At 38.2% G+C, this 19,960-nt stretch overlaps 1 protein-coding gene across 1 annotated transcript in view; it reads left to right on the top strand.

The window, feature by feature from the left end:
• The window catches only part of PCSK1 (proprotein convertase subtilisin/kexin type 1), a 28,807-nt gene extending 9,577 nt beyond the window's left edge, over window positions 1–19,230 (top strand). The window contains exons 6-14 of the mRNA XM_051782516.1: window positions 329–417; window positions 4,487–4,659; window positions 6,822–7,034; window positions 8,086–8,186; window positions 9,130–9,363; window positions 10,690–10,847; window positions 12,280–12,413; window positions 14,220–14,381; window positions 16,461–19,230. Of these exons, the coding sequence (XP_051638476.1) occupies window positions 329–417; window positions 4,487–4,659; window positions 6,822–7,034; window positions 8,086–8,186; window positions 9,130–9,363; window positions 10,690–10,847; window positions 12,280–12,413; window positions 14,220–14,381; window positions 16,461–16,823 (1,627 nt within the window). The 3' untranslated portion in view covers window positions 16,824–19,230. The remainder of the gene's footprint in view (window positions 1–328; window positions 418–4,486; window positions 4,660–6,821; window positions 7,035–8,085; window positions 8,187–9,129; window positions 9,364–10,689; window positions 10,848–12,279; window positions 12,414–14,219; window positions 14,382–16,460) is intronic.
• The last annotated feature ends 730 nt before the right edge of the window (window positions 19,231–19,960 follow it).

Genomic DNA, 19,960 nt, shown 5'->3' with positions numbered 1-19,960 from the left:
GCTTCTTAGCCCCATAATTTTATACTACTTTTGCACTCTTCTAACATACTGGTATCTAATGTGTCTACAGACTTCAGTGTGACTTAGGTAAAATATCATGTCATAACGATGTTCCTTTGATCATTATGTAGATAAAAATTATGTTTCTTGAAGCTTAAGGGAAACAAGTATTTTTGTATCACATAGATACAACTCAAAAGCTGTTCAACAGCTGCACTGCATTAATTTAAAAGAGGACTTCCACCAAATCAAGGTCAATGATGAGTCTTTCTGTACATTACACCAAAGATGTTATGAGATGTTGTTTATTCTTGCTATATTTATTCAGGCATGGGACACGGTGTGCAGGAGAAATTGCCATGCAAGCCAACAACAGAAAATGTGGAGTCGGAGTAGCCTACAACTCCAGAGTTGGAGGTAAGAAAATGAAAATAATTGGATGTCAAATATGAATATGAAATATGAAACAAGACAGATCCTGAGTATTTTCATATACCATTAATCTGAAATATGAATGATTGGTCTTTCTTGGAAAACATGAATCTTGGAATGTTATAAGCTACAAATCCTGTCCAGCTATAGTGCAGTGTTACATCTGTATGACAGCATTTCTTGAACAAACTCTGGAATTTGATTATGAGTAGAATACAGGTAGAATATAAAGCAACAGCAGTGACAATATAGGTGGTGGTGATGATTATGATAATAGCAATAATACTAGTAATAATAATATTAACAGTAATAATACTAAATAATAATAATAATAATAATAATAGCAACAAGCTATATTATACCCAGACTTAAGGCTGTATCTTTTAAGCAATAAGGGACCCACTTTTTAGAACTGGTTATTCTGGAAGGAGGAAACATAGGGGAGGAGAGAGATTGAGTAGACTGAAAGTAAGAATATATAAATTTATACCCATCCTGGCTTGCAGCATATTGTTTCCAGCTACACAATTGCATTCAAAAGGTCACGTCAGTCAGGATATTCAAACTGCTGGGGGTTTTTGTTTCAACACTTTACTTCTCTATTGTCACCATAAGTTAAATTTGAAAACAAGTAGATTCTTGCTTGCCCATCAATCAATGTTGCTTTTTTAAGTGGTGACTAAAAGTTTAATCCATTAGAGGTTTATGAAATAGTCATGATAAAAGTATCAGTTGCAAATGGTTATTTAGCTCAGAGGAAGATATTTGTACAGGCCTAATTTTTCCATTACTCCTTTTTTTTCCTTTTAAACAGTGGGATGAGAGTGGCAATTGACACCCGTAACTGTCGTTCCCACCATTTCAGACTGATGTTTGTAGGTTCCCAGTTACTCTACTGAGCTGTCATAGATGTCAGCCTTGCAGTTTGCCTTTGCCATAATGCATTATGCTGTCATGATCTGTTTAAATAAAATATCTTACTCATAAGACAAAGATGTCAAATTTTCAAAGCAGGGCAAAATGGATGAAGCTGCAGAGATGTCTGAACACCCGCTGTGCCCACATTTTAAGGCTCTTGCATCTACAGAGGAGGTTCTTCCACAGCTATTTGCATATGCTCTGCACTCATTTGCAAATGCAAACTGCAGATCTGTGTGGGGTGATTTATCTAGAAAGTGAAAATGACAGGAGGAAAAGCAGTCCAGCAATCCACATTACCAAGAAAGCAGCTTATACTTGGGTGGGGGAGGAGGAAGAATGGAAAAGCTGAAAGAAATTGTAAGCTGTTAGATGTGACCAGACTGATTAAGATAGGGATGTAACAAAAATATATTCAAAGAGCAGTGGAAGATACGAGAAGTCTTCAAAAGATTCAGATAAATTTGGAGTGGCTAAACACTGGAAGAATTTTTTGATGATACAAGCTCTACAACATTAATTTCTTCAGAAGCTGTTTTTCTTTTCTTTTTAAATCCATGAAATGACACATTGCACACTTCTATTTGATATTAGTACAGGATGACTTCTTTAAGTGGCTGTTTGCTTGTAGCAGTTGCCATACTGAATAAATCCAGTGATGCACAGCCAGTGCCTTCCCTCTGATAATCAGCATCAGCTGCTTTAGGGAAAGAAATCCTGACATCTGGAACACCTTGTTCTCCAACCTTCAGCATCAGAGATTGGTTTAACTTTGCCTTGAGGGGTAAACCAAAATATTCCATTCAAAATTTTTTTTTTCCATGAAAATAATGACTTTAGTAATCCTGAGTGTTCTCAGTAGTCACATCAAGGCCTGGCCCTATTCTGGAACCTTGATTAGTGCCTTCAGTTCTTTATGGCTGTGAGTCTCATAGGCTTTTTAGTGCACTGAGTGAAAAAAAATACTTCTTAATGCCAGTTTTCAAAAGTTACACCTTTCAGTGTCCTTTAACATTCACCTCTTGTTCTGTGCAGAGCTAAGAAACGTGTGTGCAGCGATCACCTTTGGAGTAAAGCAGGATGTATGTATTTTTATGCATACCTAATAGTGTTGGGCTATGATATTTCCATGGTGCTGCCATGGAAATTAAGTGATTAAGTGGCTCCATTTTACAAAGGACTGGGCTGAGAGTTCCTGCACAGTGACGTGTTGCTAAAAATAGCCTTCGGCGAGGCACATACATGTATGTGTCTGAAATTACCTTGGGCTTTGTCTGCTTTTGATTTTGTGAGGCTGATGATAGGAGCAAGAATAGAAGAGAGTTTATGCAAGAGGACATAATTGGAATCTGCTTAGGGGAATATCACTGCAGTCATCAAATCCCTGAGTTGACTCGAACAATCAGGATTTTTGATGATCACAAAGACAAGGCAGCGATTTTTTTCCTTGAACTGTTTTTGTCAGTGTGTGGTCAGTGTTGTGTTTTTTTTTCTTTTTTACATTATTTATCTGCGGAGTGGGCTTTGTCTTTTTCTGTGTGAAGTATCTACATGCTACTCTTCGCATTCCTGGTATCTCATTAGATGTTGCAAGCTCACACCTGGAGCTTGAAGTTGCTTTCACACAGGCAGATCTTTGCTCACAGCATGCTGGTATGAGAGGATTTCACAATTCTGAGCCAGCTGAAAAAAAGAGTAATCAAAGCATTATGAGCTTAAGCCTGTACCTGAGGCATAGGATATACCTCGATGCTTTTCCCAGCTTTGTGAGTGATAGCAGAGCAGTTGAGCGGATTAACTCCTTTTTCTGATTTTTGCCACTAGTGAATATGAAATAATAAAGCTCAGCTTTATCTCAAGTGTATTACGAATATTGAGAGGCTAGCCATTTGAGAAAAGAATTATGCTTGCAATCTTTTTTTTCCTGCTTGATAGCATAAAAAAAAAAGAACAAGAGACTGAACTGCAAGGGTGATGTAGGGTTTTTTTGTTGCCTTTTTTTTGTTGTTTGTTTGTTTTGATCAAATGACCACATTTTGCCTGCTGTGCTTTGGCAAGATCCCCATTTTGTGGAAAATAGCAGAAAATGAGTACTCATAATTCACCAACTGCCAGTGATGGTGCAGCTGCTGTAGCACAAAATGCCAGGTTCAAGAGAACCCAGATATTTTTATTGCTTGTAAACACGGGCTGAATCCTGACTGCTGTTGCTCTTAGACTGCTGCTGTTGCTGTGAGAGCCGTGCCACAGTGGAAATTTTGCCAAACTTCTTCTTTTTGTACCTTTTTCCAGCACTGGACAAGGGTTACGGTCCTGCTGCAGAGCTGTGGTTTTGTGTGGATTGATGGATCCATTGCAGATGAACTGCTGTCTGCAACTGAATTTTAAGTACCACTGAGATCAGGCTTGCTCTGAAGAAGATTAGATCATGCAGTTCCTAATAAATTGTTAATGGCTAGATATCTCTGGATTGCTCATAGTAGAAAAAACCATGGCAGTAAAACAACAGTGAGATTTTTTTCTGTGGTGGAGATTGAAGAGCTACTGAAATAGCAACATCACAAAGACAGCAGAACCTTAATGACTTTGAGATTGAAGAGCTACTGAAATAGCAACATCACAAAGACAGCAGAACCTTAATGACTTTGAGGGCAAAGTGTTTTAATCAGAACACTCAAAACTACATCTTTGAACTAAAACTCCTAGAACTCTTAAAGATAAAAGTAATGCTGGTAAAAGCTATGTTGGTAAAACCTATTTAATTTCAGTGGCATTTCAGTTTGAGAAGTCTTTGTTATAGATGTAACAGAGAAGAAAGAGAATGCAATAAGAAAAAGCAGGAACAGTAAGCAAGACTTTTTTGGGTCTCTCTAGAAGGAGAGAAAGAAATAAATAAGAGGCAAAAAATTTTATTTTTTTTTTATATTTGTAGAGAACACTGAGCTCTGCAAATAAAGCTGTTTCACACTGATAGGGACTGTCTGCTCAGTATTACTTACATGAACAGCAGTAGGCTGTGGCTGCAATAGTTATGGATTAAAATTGCTAGAATCTTTAAAAACAGTTAACAAAGACAAGGAGGAGGGAACAGAAAGTAAATCCAAGCTACTTCTTTTTTTTTTTTTTTCTGTTAAAGGTATCCGAATGCTGGATGGAATAGTCACTGATGCTATTGAAGCCAGTTCCATTGGTTTCAACCCAGAACATGTGGATATTTATAGTGCAAGCTGGGGCCCCAACGATGATGGCAAAACTGTGGAGGGACCTGGGAGACTGGCACAGAAGGCTTTTGAGTATGGGATAAACCAGGTATGATACTTAAAGAGAAAGATAAAGCAAAATGTGGCAGAGAACAGAATTTTAAAATGGTTGATAGCAGGAAAGAAATGAAAATAGTTTGTGCTGTCTTTGCTCAAATATATTTGAAATGGGCAAGATATATTTTAATAGTACAGGTCAGAGACATTTCCAGCCAGACCAGAACTTTTAGGGCTTTCTAAGGTGATTTTAGACTGCAAATCTCCACAGAGAAGGTTTCTTTTTCCATCCTTACTTTTGCTGCCTTTGTCTCACCCTACCCCCACCCTTTTCTACTACTTGTTTTGCACTGAACAGTAATTGGCTTTCTACACTGAAAGCCTATAAAATTTAATAAAAAGATTCTGCTTCGTGAATATTCTGTTATGTGAAATAGTGATGCACTTTAGCACCCTGTGGACGAGCTTGTATTGTGTTAATTGCATTAATTTATAAATTGGTTTGTATCATGATCCAGTTAAAATGAATATAGTAAAAATACATGATGAAGAGTATTGGAAGCAATGTTTTTACACTTTTTTTTTTTTGATGTTACACTCTTTAGATCTGGTTGGATGATAAATATGGTGCAAACTGAGAGCTGCCAGGTATTTATTAATAAACTACTCTTGCTCTTGGCAGTGAGGTGAAAAGATACCTAAAGGTACTCATATAGAGAGGAAGACTAAATCAGGGAGAAATGGAGGAAAGCTTGAAGGACAGAGGCAAAGAGAGAATTTTGGATAAAGGGCAGTTAACATTAGCAAACAGAAGGGGAGAAGGAGAGAAGAATGAAGAGTCTGACAGCTGACAAAGATACTCTGAGAGAAGAATGGAAACCAGGGAGAGTGGTCTGGTAACGAACAAAGATCTAAGCCTATAAGTAGGCAGCAAGAGAAGAGAGAGGTGATAATTAAGTGATAATTGGCAACAATTGTTCAGTGGTCTTACTCTGGAGAAGCAGGTTCTTTGGCGAAGAATGTATCCTTTTTTACAATTTGTTCTATTTCCCATGGAGAGCAAACTTACTCATTTGTTTGTCAGACTTCCTTTTGCAAGGCTCTGGCTTGTCTCCATTCTGCTTAAAGTTAGTCAAGTAGGGACTGGCAACAACTCTAGTGCCTGGATCCTTCATTGCTGTGCTGGTAAAGCACCTGAGCACAGACTTAACCTTAAGCATCTAACAGGTGTTAGTATCACTCTAAGTGAAGTCAGACCAGGTGTTTAGATACACCAGTGCTTTTCCAAAGTGCAGCCTTTATTCTCAAAGATACTATATCATTTTCAGTAGTTGACATGGCTTGTCCATCCCAAGACAGCAGTTACAATATCTTTAAAAGTATCATGCTTTTAATGTTTTAAGTGCTGTGAATTTCCTAGCACTTGCATGAATAGCTTAAAATCTCACCTGAGTTGGATGATAAAAATCTGTATTTCAACTATTTTTTCTAGTGAATGTACATATAGTAATAATGAACATATATTAATAATGAACAACATACGAACTTTTGCTCGTCACATGAAACAGATTTTTTTCCTCTGGAGGCCTAGCACAGTTTAAGACTGGATAGGGTGATTTGTGCTTAGGGTAATAGCTGTGGTGGTTTACATGCTGTCAGCTGCCAGCATCAAGTGTTGGTTGCTGCTCTCTCATTGCACTGTGGACACCAGAGCAGGGAATGAGTGTGGTTGTGTCTGGAGACTGGTGATGCTGAATGACAGATCTGTGAGGGAAAGGGCGATTTCAATGTGGACATCATTTGTGCTGCTAACCCATACCTCTGTGATTACAGGAAAGGCAAATGAAGTAACCTCTGATGAACTTGCTATGTCTTAAAAATAAATGGGCATTTTTCCTAGAAATGGTCAGGATCAAAACATCAGCATGAGGGAAGATTTACCCGTTGAACACAGGCTCCTTTTCACCTAAAAACCTCTTCTAAGGAAAGCTGCTACACCTGGAACACTAAACCTTGGCCAGTCCAACTAATGGATGTGCTGCAGGGTGATAAGTAGGATGTGTCAAACAGCTGATTTCTTCTGTCTCTGTCTTCTACAGTGCTTATGGAAATTTGTCCTTTTCTGTCTGAGAATGTTTGGTGTATTAGGTTTTTTGGGATAACCACTCAGGGTCTGAAATCTCTTTGATAACTAGTCATTTCTGTTTTCCCTAGGGCCGAAACGGGAAAGGCTCCATTTTCGTGTGGGCTTCAGGGAATGGAGGTCGCCAGGGTGACAACTGTGACTGTGATGGTTACACTGATAGTATCTACACAATCTCCATTAGCAGTGCTTCTCAGCAAGGGCTTTCTCCCTGGTATGCAGAGAAGTGCTCTTCAACTCTGGCCACAGCATACAGCAGTGGGGATTATACTGACCAAAGAATTGTAGGTTGTTTTTACCAGTTTCAGAACAAACAGAAATGTATTGCATATGCAAATAACAAATGAAACCTCTTAAATGCTTGGTTTCAAGTGCCTGCTTTGTGTAATGTGTGACTTGCTTAGTGCTTTTGCCTTGAAACTTTGAGGGATTTGTAATCCTAAGTGTGATCATATCCCTGAAACATCTACTGTAAAGCAATGGTTAGAGAAAATCGTTGTGTCAATGCAGTTAAGTCAACATGCTGAATTTGTCTGCTATTTGTGAATGCTGTTTGTGTATGAGAGAGGCCTCTGCATGGTTTGATATGGTACCATTGTTCAGAAAGGGCAAATGAAAAGAGATTTAGAGTAAAAGGAAAAAGAACCTGTGATGTAGGGGTCTCTGATACACCTTGTGTAAGAGCAACAGCAGCAATAATTACTTCCAAACCTATAAAAGGTATTCGGCAAGCAAACATATCAGTCTGTGTGCCTTTCTTGTGCTGAAGAAAATTGCTGTGATAAAATAATGTCATTCTAAGTTAGACAGGAGATTAGTCTTTCTTAAGCGGCTTCTCTTTATTGTTGAGATGTAGATACATAGGATGATGAATTTGGTATTTAATTTCCAAATAAAACACATATTTCATTGCAAATTATAGTTCTTCTGCTGAAGAGGGAGCAGAACACCAGTACTAACCCTATGAGTAATTTTCCAGCAAGCAGTAATTTTAAATGTTCTAGGCCCAACACAATGATCTGTTTTTATGATTCACCAGTAAGCCTGAAACACTTATTGTGAAATCTTAGAATAAAATAAGATATTCAGTGTGGGAGTATTTTGTTCCAACACAAAGCGTTTTGATACAAAAATTATAGTTGAAGTAAAAGGAGTGGATTGAAATATGAACAGATTTAAACATCCATCACTTTTTCTTCTGGTGAGGTGTATATTAATATGCACCAAGTAAAGGATACATAGTTATGTTTGTGAGTGTGGATATGACTGTACTTGCAATTGTTTATTCACATAATCTGGGAATTTTTTGTTTGGTTTGTTTTTTTTTTCTATCAGACAAGTGTTGATCTTCACAATGAATGTACAGAAACTCACACTGGGACCTCTGCATCTGCACCTCTGGCTGCAGGGATTTTTGCTCTAGCACTGGAAGCAAAGTAAGATGACACACCACTACCTTTTGAAACCCCTGTCCCTCAGCCACCCCACCATCTTCCCTGAAATATTGTCTGTTTGAAGTGGCACCACCTCATGCTATAGCTCCACTTTTTATCAGTCAGACTTGCTCAGCCTGATGACAAAAACAAGCAGCAACTTGCCTCAACACCTTCCTAGAAAAGTAGAATCAACGGAACTGAAGCCTGAGGAATTGAATGACTGAGGAATATTAGTCCATTTTGTGTATTGGCAACAGTGTTTACTGATTTTGGGTCAAATGCACTTAAAATGAAGCTGCACATGGATCAGGAGAACATAATTTGAAGACAATAGTTTGCAAGATTTTAAATTAGGTCTTCATTCAATTTGCAGAAGATTTTCTGCCAATGATTAGGCATAAAATGGAAGGTGCCCAAGCTTGTTTGTCAGAGCAAGCAGGGAGCAGCCAGGTTTGGATCCTGTAGGGCAGGTGGAATGTAGAATGTGGGGAAGGTAAGAAGGGATAGCACAGTGGCTTTTCCACAGAAAATACTTTAGGTAGAAATTCACAGACTTGGATGGTGTGGATTCGGTTCCATTTTCTGTTGCATACCCCTTTGGTGACATAAGCCAAGACGCTCAGATGTTTTAAAGGGTGGAGTTAATCACAGAATCAAATACCCAGTGAAATTTCAAAGTCCAGGTTCTATAAAGACTGGTGGGGACTACTAGTACTGGTAGCTAACTTTAAATGCCAGGACGATTTTGAAGGATTGGACTATAATCTTGCTAGATACCTGTTTTTCTTGTCTACCTGGAGAAGTATTGTGAGGATAAGTGTGTGACATGCTGTGTATTTGAAAATAATGGGATGCCATATACCTTCAAACCATGTTCTATGGCAGACTAATACTTGAGAGAAAAGTGCCCTAAAACAACTAACCAGGATCATTTTCTCAACAGCCCAGACCTAACGTGGAGGGATATGCAACACTTGGTAGTGTGGACCTCGGAGTATGATCCACTGTCTGGAAACCCAGGATGGAAAAAGAATGGAGCGGGACTGATGGTCAACAGTCGATTTGGGTTTGGACTACTGAATGCCAATGCATTGGTAGATTTAGCTGATCCCAAAAGATGGAAAGGTGTACCAGAAAAGAGAGAGTGTATTGTCAGAGACCAGAGCTTTGAACCAAGGTAAGAATTTGCATTAGCAGTTACCAAGCTTATGTCTATCTTAGTAAAGCCTGAAGGATCATATTCTTCATAGATTGCCCTCAACCAGGCTAAGGGATTTCTTTTGGTTCACTTAGTTTTGCCTTACTGTATTCCTCAGAGGGTAGGCAAGGAGCATTTGCTTCTTGTTTTTTTAGTGTAAGACTGATGGAAATTACTAGAGTGAAGGATTCTTTAAGGCAGAACCCAGTCAGCTAAAGTGTGAATGTTTAGACAGTATCAGAAGATAGACAAAAAGATAGTGAAGTCTCCTAGGGATTTAAAAAAAAATATCTGTAATGGGTCTTAGCAATTCTTCTCCTTTGACAGGCATGGGATATGTTGAAATCAAGGTGATAGATTAAGCTTCACTCATATATGTAGCATTTCTTTTATGAAAAACAAGTGTCCCAAAGTCTCACTGAAAAGTCTTACCAGCCACATTCACATGTGCTCACAGCATAGTGAGCCTAAACTGAGCTAAACATGCACATAAATTATAATTAGTCACTGAGTTGGTTAATCAATAAGGATATATGGGCTGTTTTTGTCTCCACTTGTTCATTTATGTATTTGTTGTCTAGAAAAAATTATCTGTTTCAAAGGCTGAAATTATACCGTGTCAATGCACCGTGTCTGCAGAAACATATTGCAGTGTTTTGGAGAGTCACTGCTTGGTAGCCTTATTATTTATTTTATTATCAATTTGCTTTTATGAGGTCTCTCTTTTCCACAGGAAGTTGACACAGTACTGATGTATGTAATACTTGCTGCTTATGTATTTTTATGGCAGTCCTGTGTGTTACATTATAAACAAAAATCCCATGATTCTGAGTTCTGAATTATTTATGTGGAGGCTTAGATATCCGTTCTCTTTGGAAGTAATGGGAATTGTGCAGAGAAGCTGTCTGTGCAGAGCATGAACAGAAGATGTTAGCTTTTTTTTTCCTTGAGGTGGCATTGATTGCAAAGGACCAGGACAGGTTGCTGCTGTCATATTTTAGCTCTATGATAACAGTTCTTCTGGAAATTTGTATAAGGCAACAAAGTCTAAGTCTGATACAGCTGTGCGATGTAGCTGCCTGCAAAGACTGATTTTTTTTGCAATCCACTTCAATACTATCTGTGCTTCCAAAACTTCCCATGGTTTTCATAGAAGCATTCGAAAGAATATCAAATGTAGAATTTGTCTTTACTTCTTTCTTCCTCAACATTCTGAAATTTTAAATCTGTCATTTACACCTCACATCACGATCCAGAATCAAAGGTTCCTCTGAATAATCAAAGAACTGCTGTAACTTTTGCCAGATTATTAAGAGCAAACGAAGAAGTCATCATTGAAATTCCCACAAAAGCCTGTGAGGGCCAAGAGAACTCCATTGTATCTCTGGAGCATGTGCAGCTTGAGGCAACGATCGAGTATTCCCGTAGAGGTGATCTTCATGTCACACTGGTATCTCCATCAGGTACAGGAGGCAAAGACACACCTTGTTTGTGTTGCTCTAATGTGTAGCATTTATTCGATTAAAAAACACCTCTATGTTCTTCGGTGGCTTTAAAAAGAGCTATATATATCACTGGACAAATCCAGTGAGGGGAGTGTGAGGATAAAGAATTCTGGGAACCACAGGAACCGCTCTTCAGCCTTCACCCATTTGAAAATCCTACTTTAGAAAATAAAGGCATGGTACGTTTTCATTCTGGCAACAGGACCTGTGAAAACTGAAGGTTCCTGGCAAACAACAAATTATGGTTCAATAATGCTTATCAGACTTCCTGTGATTTAGTAGACTAATGGAAAACTGAGAAAATATAACTCCTTAGATTTCATGTTACTGCATCTCCACATTTGTGTATTTAGAAACACACTGCCTCTGTTAGGCACCTTAGTACAAATATGCTAAATGAGCTAGACTATGGCAAGCTGTCCTGACAATACCCTGAAATAACACCATAAGGAGAAAAAAAAAAAAAAAAGAATTAGTATAAACAACTTTGTAGACAGTAAGGTCTGTTAGATTAACTGGTATTATTAGGAAAAAAAAAGACAAGATTTCAGATATGAATTTAAACATCAGACTGATCTAATTTTTCTGTTTCTAGGTAGTAATAAGCAAATACTGCTGCCCCCACTTTAGCATCATTTGCTTTCATGGCTAAGCTGTTTTTCCCTTGTTTCTTGCTAGTTTTCCACTTTCCTGCAAAACGTTACTAGCAAATTTATGTAATTCCTTTTCTGTATTTATGGTGTTATGTTTAAATATATTTATAAATTATGACAAGACTCCTTGGAGCTTCTCTGCTCCTTATTATGTAAATAGAGCTCCCTTGCTTTCTCCTTAGAAGCAAACTAAGCCCAACGAATTTCCTACCATGCAGTATAATCTCTTTTTTTCTGCAGAAATACTTTGTGAACTGCAGCATTATTGTAATAATAACTATTTCACCCTGTTGGAGGAACATTTCAGGCTGTAACAATTTACATCCAGTCAACAAAAAAAAAAAAATACAGTGAGGGAATCAGGACAAGGCTGTGGTTTCACAATACTACAGGAGCTGGTTTGCCTTCAAAACTTCCATTTCAAAAGTTTATTGAACTGTTCATCAGTGGAAAACACCAATCGTGTCTGACTTCTGCTTCTTTATGTGCATTCACTGCTTTTTTTGTGTTAGAGATAGAACACTGATCAAGATGTGCCTTTTTAGTGTGACCTAGTAGTTTGCGTGCTCTTAAATACTGCAGTGAAAATAATTAAAGGAACCACTGTTAAGGGAACCACTGTTAAATAGTGCATTTTCCAGGTTACCTATGCACTAGGTAGAGTGCAAGTTGAACAATTTGAAAAGTAAAAGCAGACATGTATGAACAACCCTACTGTTGATCTTGCACTCACACAGGGACCAGCACTGTCTTACTGGCTGAGAGAGAGAGAGATAAATCTCCCAATGGCTTCAAGAACTGGGACTTCATGTCTGTTCATACATGGGGAGAAAACCCAACAGGAACCTGGGTTTTAAGAATTACTGATATGGTAAGTGTGTCTGTGTGTTAATTAGCTATGTTTGGAAGCTAACACAAATAAAATCATCAATAACCACTGCAAAGCATGTTGAATTATGAGCCTTCTCATTAACTGATCTTAATGAGAGTTTCTTTAAAATATCTGTAAGGATTAAAGTAAAAAAATAGAGTCACATTTTCTTGTTCTTTACTCAAATGCAATTGACATTGACACGTACCTGTCAAAAACAATTTCATGTCTGTTTTTCTCAGACATACGTCACTGGAAGAAATCACTTAATATAGTTTTCTGTGATTCATGGAGTGAAATACACAATCAAATTAACATGTAGTTAACTGCAAATTTTTTTCTGCAGAAAAGAACACGGCATGGATCTAGTCTTCTCTTGATCCACAAGCACAGTTTTCATTAACTCAAACCCTTTTGAATTATTCAATTTCTGATGATCTCAGTGAGCTATTCTGATGCATACCTTTCCCTGATTTCTTTCTGAGAGTAACTACTGCTGAACAATGTTTAAGGGTTAAAGCCAAGAAGTCTACAGATATGAAATAAATCAGTTTATTAAAACCACTTGGGGATATGAGTTACAACAGCGAGACACCAGAATAAAGCTGCTTGGTAGGCAACTGAAAAAACATTTCCTTCAAAGAGAGAGTGATCAAACACATTCATCTCACTGAGGTTGTCTGTCCATAAGCTTGTCATTAGAGGTTGGATCTTAGCAGAAACTGAATGCTTCCTGTTAGACTCTGAGCCTGCAGCCCCTATTGGCCTCAAATTGTAAACAGGAGGCTACTGCCAATTGCTGAGCAGATGGACAAGGCAGTAGAAGTAATATTATTATCAATAGTGTAGTGTTAATGCTGCAGGGTTATAGATAACCCCATGGTTACAGATATCCTATTCTTTGAACGCATTTTTTGGGGAAAAAATGTTAAGAAGAGCATTTTATTTGTAAATATTTCTCATTTTTCTTTTCAAGTGAGAGCTTCCTGAAACTCCTCATAAACTAGAATTTTTGTCCTCAACACATAGTATACTCTTTGCTCAACTTTTAGGATTTTGTGATTCCTGAAAAAGCTTTCATGTTAATGACCTTACTGACATCACAGATTCCCATGCAGAGCTATTCATAGGTTGTAGTTATGAGTAGCCTTAACTGTCATGTAAGTTGTGTAGGTAAACTTTAGTCTAGACTTCTCTTAGAAAATAAGAGCTTCAGCAGCCATCTTCAGTCACGAAATGAATGAGCAAAAATTCTGAAAGCAGCTTTGGTCAAATAAAGTTTAAGTGTTCCATGTACTTGTCCCTTCCACTTTCTACTTTTGAAGTACTGCTACCAAAATTTATGTATAAGCATTTGTTGCTCACTTCCACACACTGTGTTTCAGATTGCTGTTGCACACCACTGGAGAATGTTATTTCACATTACCATTTCCAGTGGTAACTTTAATAAGGAAATTGCCAAGGAATGTCTTAGTGAGCAAATTTTAATAGTGCAAGGTACCAGTTAAGTAATTTTTAGCATTGTGTGTTACGTCAAAATTCCATCAATGCTTACATGATTAATTAATAATTATGTTACATCAAAATGTAAATATGTGGAGTGGTTAAGCCATTGTATTAAATCCCACTTTCTGATATATAGTCTCTAATATATCCTTGTTTTTGTGCCTATGAATCATTGTCTAAATTTAGATATTGAAAGCCTTAGAGTTTGCTTTAGTAATTTCTGTCTACTTTAAAATCAAGTGTCTTGTTTTATCTTCTTATGTCCTGAGAACCTATTCTAATGCCATGCTTGTTTTTTAGTCCAGACGAATACAAAATGAAGGAAGGATTGTAAATTGGAAACTGATTTTGCATGGCACTGCTACCCAGCCTGAACACATGAAGCAGCCACGTTTATATACATCCTACAATGCTGTGCAAAATGACAGAAGAGGAGTGGAGAAGATGACAGACTTTGTAGAGGTAGTATTACAATAATTTTTTTCCTTACGCATTTTTCAATTTATAAGAAAATGTTATTTTTTCCTAGTAAGACATATTCATTCTCTATTCATTTCATCTAACCCTTGACCACTTTTGCGTTGTGTATCTTAATTTTGTCAATGTTAAAAATTGATATTTTTATTATTCTCTGTTTTCATATACCAAAATATAAGGGGTTTAGGATGGTAACAGGATTTTGCTACTCAAGCAGGGAAATCTGTAGCTAGTGCAGTTGAGTGGTAAAAGGAGGGAGGAAGACGCCTTTGGCAGACACGCTAAATTTATGTAATTCTACTGAGAACAAGTGTTGCATCCAAGAGCAGCTTTGCCTGTTTCCAGGGAGTTTGGAAGGAAGTTTGTAACATAAGTCAAAAGTCAGAGACTCACTTATTCAGGTGGTTTGGTTCAGTGGATCTGTTGCTGCCTGCTTCTTGATCACCCCCTCTCTACCCTTTAGGCAGAGTGCTGTAAACGTAGAGGCAGAGGGACAATGGGTTTCAGGATGCACAGAATGGCAGTATTGTACATTTTCACGGCGCTTAATTTTGTCAAGAGCGTCCGAATTCTTTATTAGTCCTATCACATCAAATTGTCTCCCCATTAGGTAATTAGGATATCCATAAAGTTGGTTAAACTCTCTTCCTGAGGTAGGTTATGAAAGAGAAGATTGAGGGAGACATGATTATGGTCTTTAAATGCATGACGTAAGTGTCAGCAGATCTGGCATCCATGGGCAAGAAAATAAAAGTTGTAGTGGGTTGGTTTCTTGGATTTTTTAGGCCTTCCTTAGCAACGGGGTCAGAGATCTAAGGAAGTATTCCATATCATCCCTTTCCGTAACACAGCATATAAAAGGCACAGATAAGAGGCCTTCGCTCTTCTCTCTTCTGGTGGCTGAAGGCGACAGGTCTCTCTGCAGACAGGCTTTGCCTGTATGGGCCAGGGCCTGCTGCTCAGACCTGCCCTTATCTCGGGTCTCTCCGGGAGGCGTGGGGGAGTTGGCTGCTGCCTCACACAGTTCTGCTGTCCCGATCAGGGAAGTATTTAATCCGCTTTTTTTTGTACTTATCCGCTAGCTCTCTATTAATAGGTATATTTGGAGGATATTTGTTTTTAGTTTTTATCCCTGTTTCCCCCTCCCTTTTCCCTTTTTCCCCCTCGGGAGCTCCCTATTGTGTGTACAATATATATATATATTCAAATAATATATATAATTGTAAATATATGTAAATATATATTTTTGGTATAATTCAGTTGATTTCAGTTTCTCTCAGTTTGTGTAGTTTTTTTAACTTTGCCTAAAGGGGAAGCGGGGGAAAGGCTTTCACTGAGCGTTTGGCGACTTGGTGGGAAGCCAGCTCAAAATTGCTCAAAGTGGATCCAGAAAGTACTATAGGAGAAGATAGGTGGACATGGTAGAGAACAAATGAGGATAAAATGAGTGTTCAGTTAGAAAGACAATTTTAGGGTAAACTGGGAAGCTATACAGGCACATACTCCTGTTGAAAAAGATCATGCCTCTCACCAGCTGCTCTGTGCATCTGAATTTGAGATTGGTTTTCCAAAGTTTCCAAGGTATCATGGCCACGCATTAGCTGTACTTCACTGTCTTTTTCTCAAGTGAGATCATCTACAGAGAAGGTTGTATGGAAGCACTGGTTCAATCCTTTTCACAAGGATATGTGGCACAGTCAGAGCTGCTCTCAGCACTCCATGTATATTTCCTTAATTTAGGCTGCTGAGGAGTTGTGTCCCAGATATATCTCTAAAGACTGGGACAAATTTTGGTGTAAAATTACATGTTGTATCCTGCCAATGCGGAATATGAATTTGTAACTACCTATCTTGTGGAGGGACTTGATACTTTATACAATACAATTCTCTCAGTAGTTTGTTTCAGTTGATAATGGTCTGGTTGTTTTCTAGATGCCATGTGATTACTGAATGAAAAAATAGCTTCTGCTCACATGTAAATGGAGATCCCTAACCAGAGCAAACCTGAAACTGGTCAATTTTCCATCGACACCTAACCTTTTTTTATGCTAATCTGTATTCTAGGACCATACCACACTGGAGAACCTGAGTGAAAAACCCAAAATCACAGAAGATACCAGTAGCAGCAGTGACAAAGCAGAAGATAAAATCCCATCACAGGCTATGCTACATTTACTGCGAAGTGCTTTTAGCAGACAGATGAATCAGAAGCAACTGCCAAAGAAGACTGCAAGTGAGAAGTTAAATATTCCATATGAACACTTCTATCAAGCCCTCAAAAAATTGAACAAGCCTTCCCAGTTGAGAGGCTCAGAAGAAAGTCTGTACAGTGACTACGTTGATCTTTTTTACAATGCCAAACCTTACAAGCATAGAGATGATAGACTGCTGCAAGCCTTGGTTGATATCATAAATGAAGGAAACTAAACTGTAGGGTGTGGCACTGAGTTGGAAATATTCATTTTCCCCACCTGTAGTTTTTTTTTCCAAAGTCTGTGTATGCTCTACTTGTGATTGCTGCTTTGATTGCTTCATATTTAGTACCAATATCAAGGAAGGGAAAAAACAGGTGTGAGCGGATAAGGCGGGAAACTGACACTTTTTAGTAATATCTTTTTTCAAAACCTTTTTTCATTACCATCAGAGTAGAATTGCCCCCTCAGGCATGAAATGCAATATTATTCCCCTGAAAACCCTAGTGCTCTATTTTAAACAGTTTTCACATTACTTATTCTTCCACCCTCTTCACTTAAGCATGCAGTAGGATTCAAAACCTGAATTAACAAGCAGTTTTGAACCAAACTGCCAAAGCTATGGGGATATATTCTTATCTGTGGATTTGTCGTGAATATTGCAGTCTCTGTTATATTTGTCACTTATTCCTATTTAATACTTGCAGACAGTACTGCTTCTGTCATAGGTGCTTTGTTCCTCCTCCAAACAACAATGCTCCCTTGCCCTTCTGTTCTCCTGTAAAGGAACATCTGGGAGGCTGGAGTTGGACTGGGGCATCAGTGAAGACTGATGAAGTTATTCACAATTTAGACTACAGACAGACAGACATACACTAATATAAAAGAGTCCCAAATGAGACATCCCAGACCATGGGATGTCATTTTCTCCACCTAACTTTTAAATACCTAATTGAAGTGCCTGAATCATGAGCCTAGAATTTCTAGGCAGTGTGTAGTTAATGAGGACAGAGTCTCCTATATAGATAGCACTTGGCTTTCTTTACACCTGTTATGAATTACCTGATGGAGTACTGATATATTTGTGTCAATTATATAAGTTTTGGGGACCAACGTTCTACCTGTGGGTCATCAGTTAGGTTTCTGAAGTAACATAACTGCCTTCTGACATGGCTACACCTTGCAGTATTCAGAACAGCAAAGCTGGGATCGCTTTGTCCTTTCCTTGAACTGTGACCAAGGTGGATCAGAAAGAGTATCTGTAGTAGATTGTAACACTTCCCAAAAATCTAGGAAGTCAAGGCAAAATGGACTAGGAGAGGTGTGAGACTAAAAAAAATACCCTGTGAAGGGTGTGCATGGAATGCGGAGTGGGAGGGAGAGGAATAGAAAGAAGGAGAAAGTGGAAGAGGATAAGGCAGGTGGTTGTCAGAAAGCAGTTAGGGTGACTAACTCCCTAACTTTACCAGACAAGCAGTTTTCCACAGATACTTCTTTAAAGACTAAGGCAAGAGTGACATATTATTTTTCTTTTCATAATTGAAAAAAAAGAAAAAAAAAGAAAGCCATGTTGGATGCTCAGAAACTGTAGGGGATCTAGAACAAGGAAATGAAGATTTCCAGGGGATAGTTATCTCATTGCAGTGCTAAAGAAAATCCAAAAAAGTGCTGACTGCTTTTTACTTTTCTGCCTCTCTCGTCTGCTGTTTAAGTGTGTTCTACAGACTCCCTAGAATTATTTGATTCTTCTTCACTGTCTATTCCCTAAAATGATGTGTCTCCAAGACAGGAATTTAACATTTTGCTCATAATTCAGTTTGGATGGAGATTTTTCAAAATTCAGAATAAATTCTGTAATTTAAATGTAAATCCCTGCAGTGATCCAAATCAGAAAGGTTTCTTTTGCTGTCCTTTATGCAAAAGCTTTCTGGCAATGCATATTTAATGAACAAGCAAAACAAGAAAATTTCTAATTGCTGCTATTACAGAAGGAGAGCACTTATTTTCACTAATGTTTAATTTTCAGAATATAACAATGTGGTGAGGTAAGGACCACTTTTAGTCCTGTGCCATGGAGCTCAGAGGCTGGTTCTCTCAGATAACAACTAATTTAGCCAATCCTTATTCGGGTATGTTACAGTGAGGAAAGTACTAGCAACAGTCCATCAGTCCTGAAAGACATTTTCGGGTTAAAAGGGTGGGAAACAAAAGACGCTCCTTTGTTTTAAGATCAGTTCCTATGCTGTAGCCAGAGTTTCGCCAGAAGACAAGTTTAAAACCTCTGTTGAATGTTTCCAACCCAGATCAGCTTGTATAGGAGTAAATTAATTTTATTGTTAGTCTTTCCTTGGTGCCTCTGTGGGTTTTGTGAAAAATGTGAAAGTAAAAAAAAGTTTTCTCTCAGAATTTTAAATTATATTTTCGTTACAGGTATTTATAATATAGTAAAGATTTTATTGAACAGATAGAATTTTAAAAGGCATAATAAATTATATTGAAGAACCAGATTTTTTCTTGGGAAAGAGACAATTTCATCCAATAAAGGTATTTTTTAAAAGGCATGTTACAACAGCAACTGCAACATGTATGTGATGTGATGTTAAAATTTGTCTACTAGTAGCATAATACAGTGTGTTAGCAGAGCTCAGTGTGTGGTCTTAAAATTTGTGAAGAAAACAGTAAGATGAAGTCAAGTTATTGACTTAAAAGGACTGGGAAGTAGAGTTTAGAATGAAAGACAATGGCTCGAGGAAATAACCAGGGGTTGGGTGGGAAAAATGTGTAATGTATAGAAGATTAAGACTTTCAGGAGGTTTCTTCACTGGGAACACTCACATGGTTACTTTTCACACCTGCAGCCAAGTAAGATTTGCTGTGGACGTCAATGACACCAGAACTGTCTGTAATTCACACTTGGTGGCTCTAAGTTACCACATTCTGCCTATTTCACATTCAGATGTGTGTCAGAAGCACTACAATGAAATAGTACAGCAGAATGGCTCAGGAGGTCAAATTAAACACACAGGTCTTCCACTTCCTTGCATGAAAGCAGAACCAGTTGAAATATGTGTTGTTCCCTTTCACAACTACTCACATTTCTCGTCAGTAGAGAAACAAGACCTTACACATCCTTGTATACTGGAAATAGTTGTGGGGAACTGCTTTTGGGGGAGCTGTTTGGTGGTCTATGAGGAGTGGGCTCTGTGGGCACTGTGTAGTCATACACACAATTTGGAGTGTTCCCTGCGCTGCTCCAACCTACACTGATGCCCAGATATGATCAGGAAGATGCAGTCACCCCCACAGAACCCCCTTCTCACACTGTTTATCTGGAAGGACATCATGTTTGAGCAAACAGATATGAATGACTCT

Source organism: Manacus candei, unplaced genomic scaffold (genome assembly GCF_025592945.1).
Source record: "Manacus candei isolate 608988 ecotype Guabito, Panama unplaced genomic scaffold, ASM2559294v1 h1tg000016l, whole genome shotgun sequence".
Classification (NCBI taxonomy): domain Eukaryota; kingdom Metazoa; phylum Chordata; class Aves; order Passeriformes; family Pipridae; genus Manacus; species Manacus candei.
The sequence above is the reverse complement of the archived record's forward strand: the minus strand, read 5'-3'. Positions and strand labels throughout refer to the sequence as shown.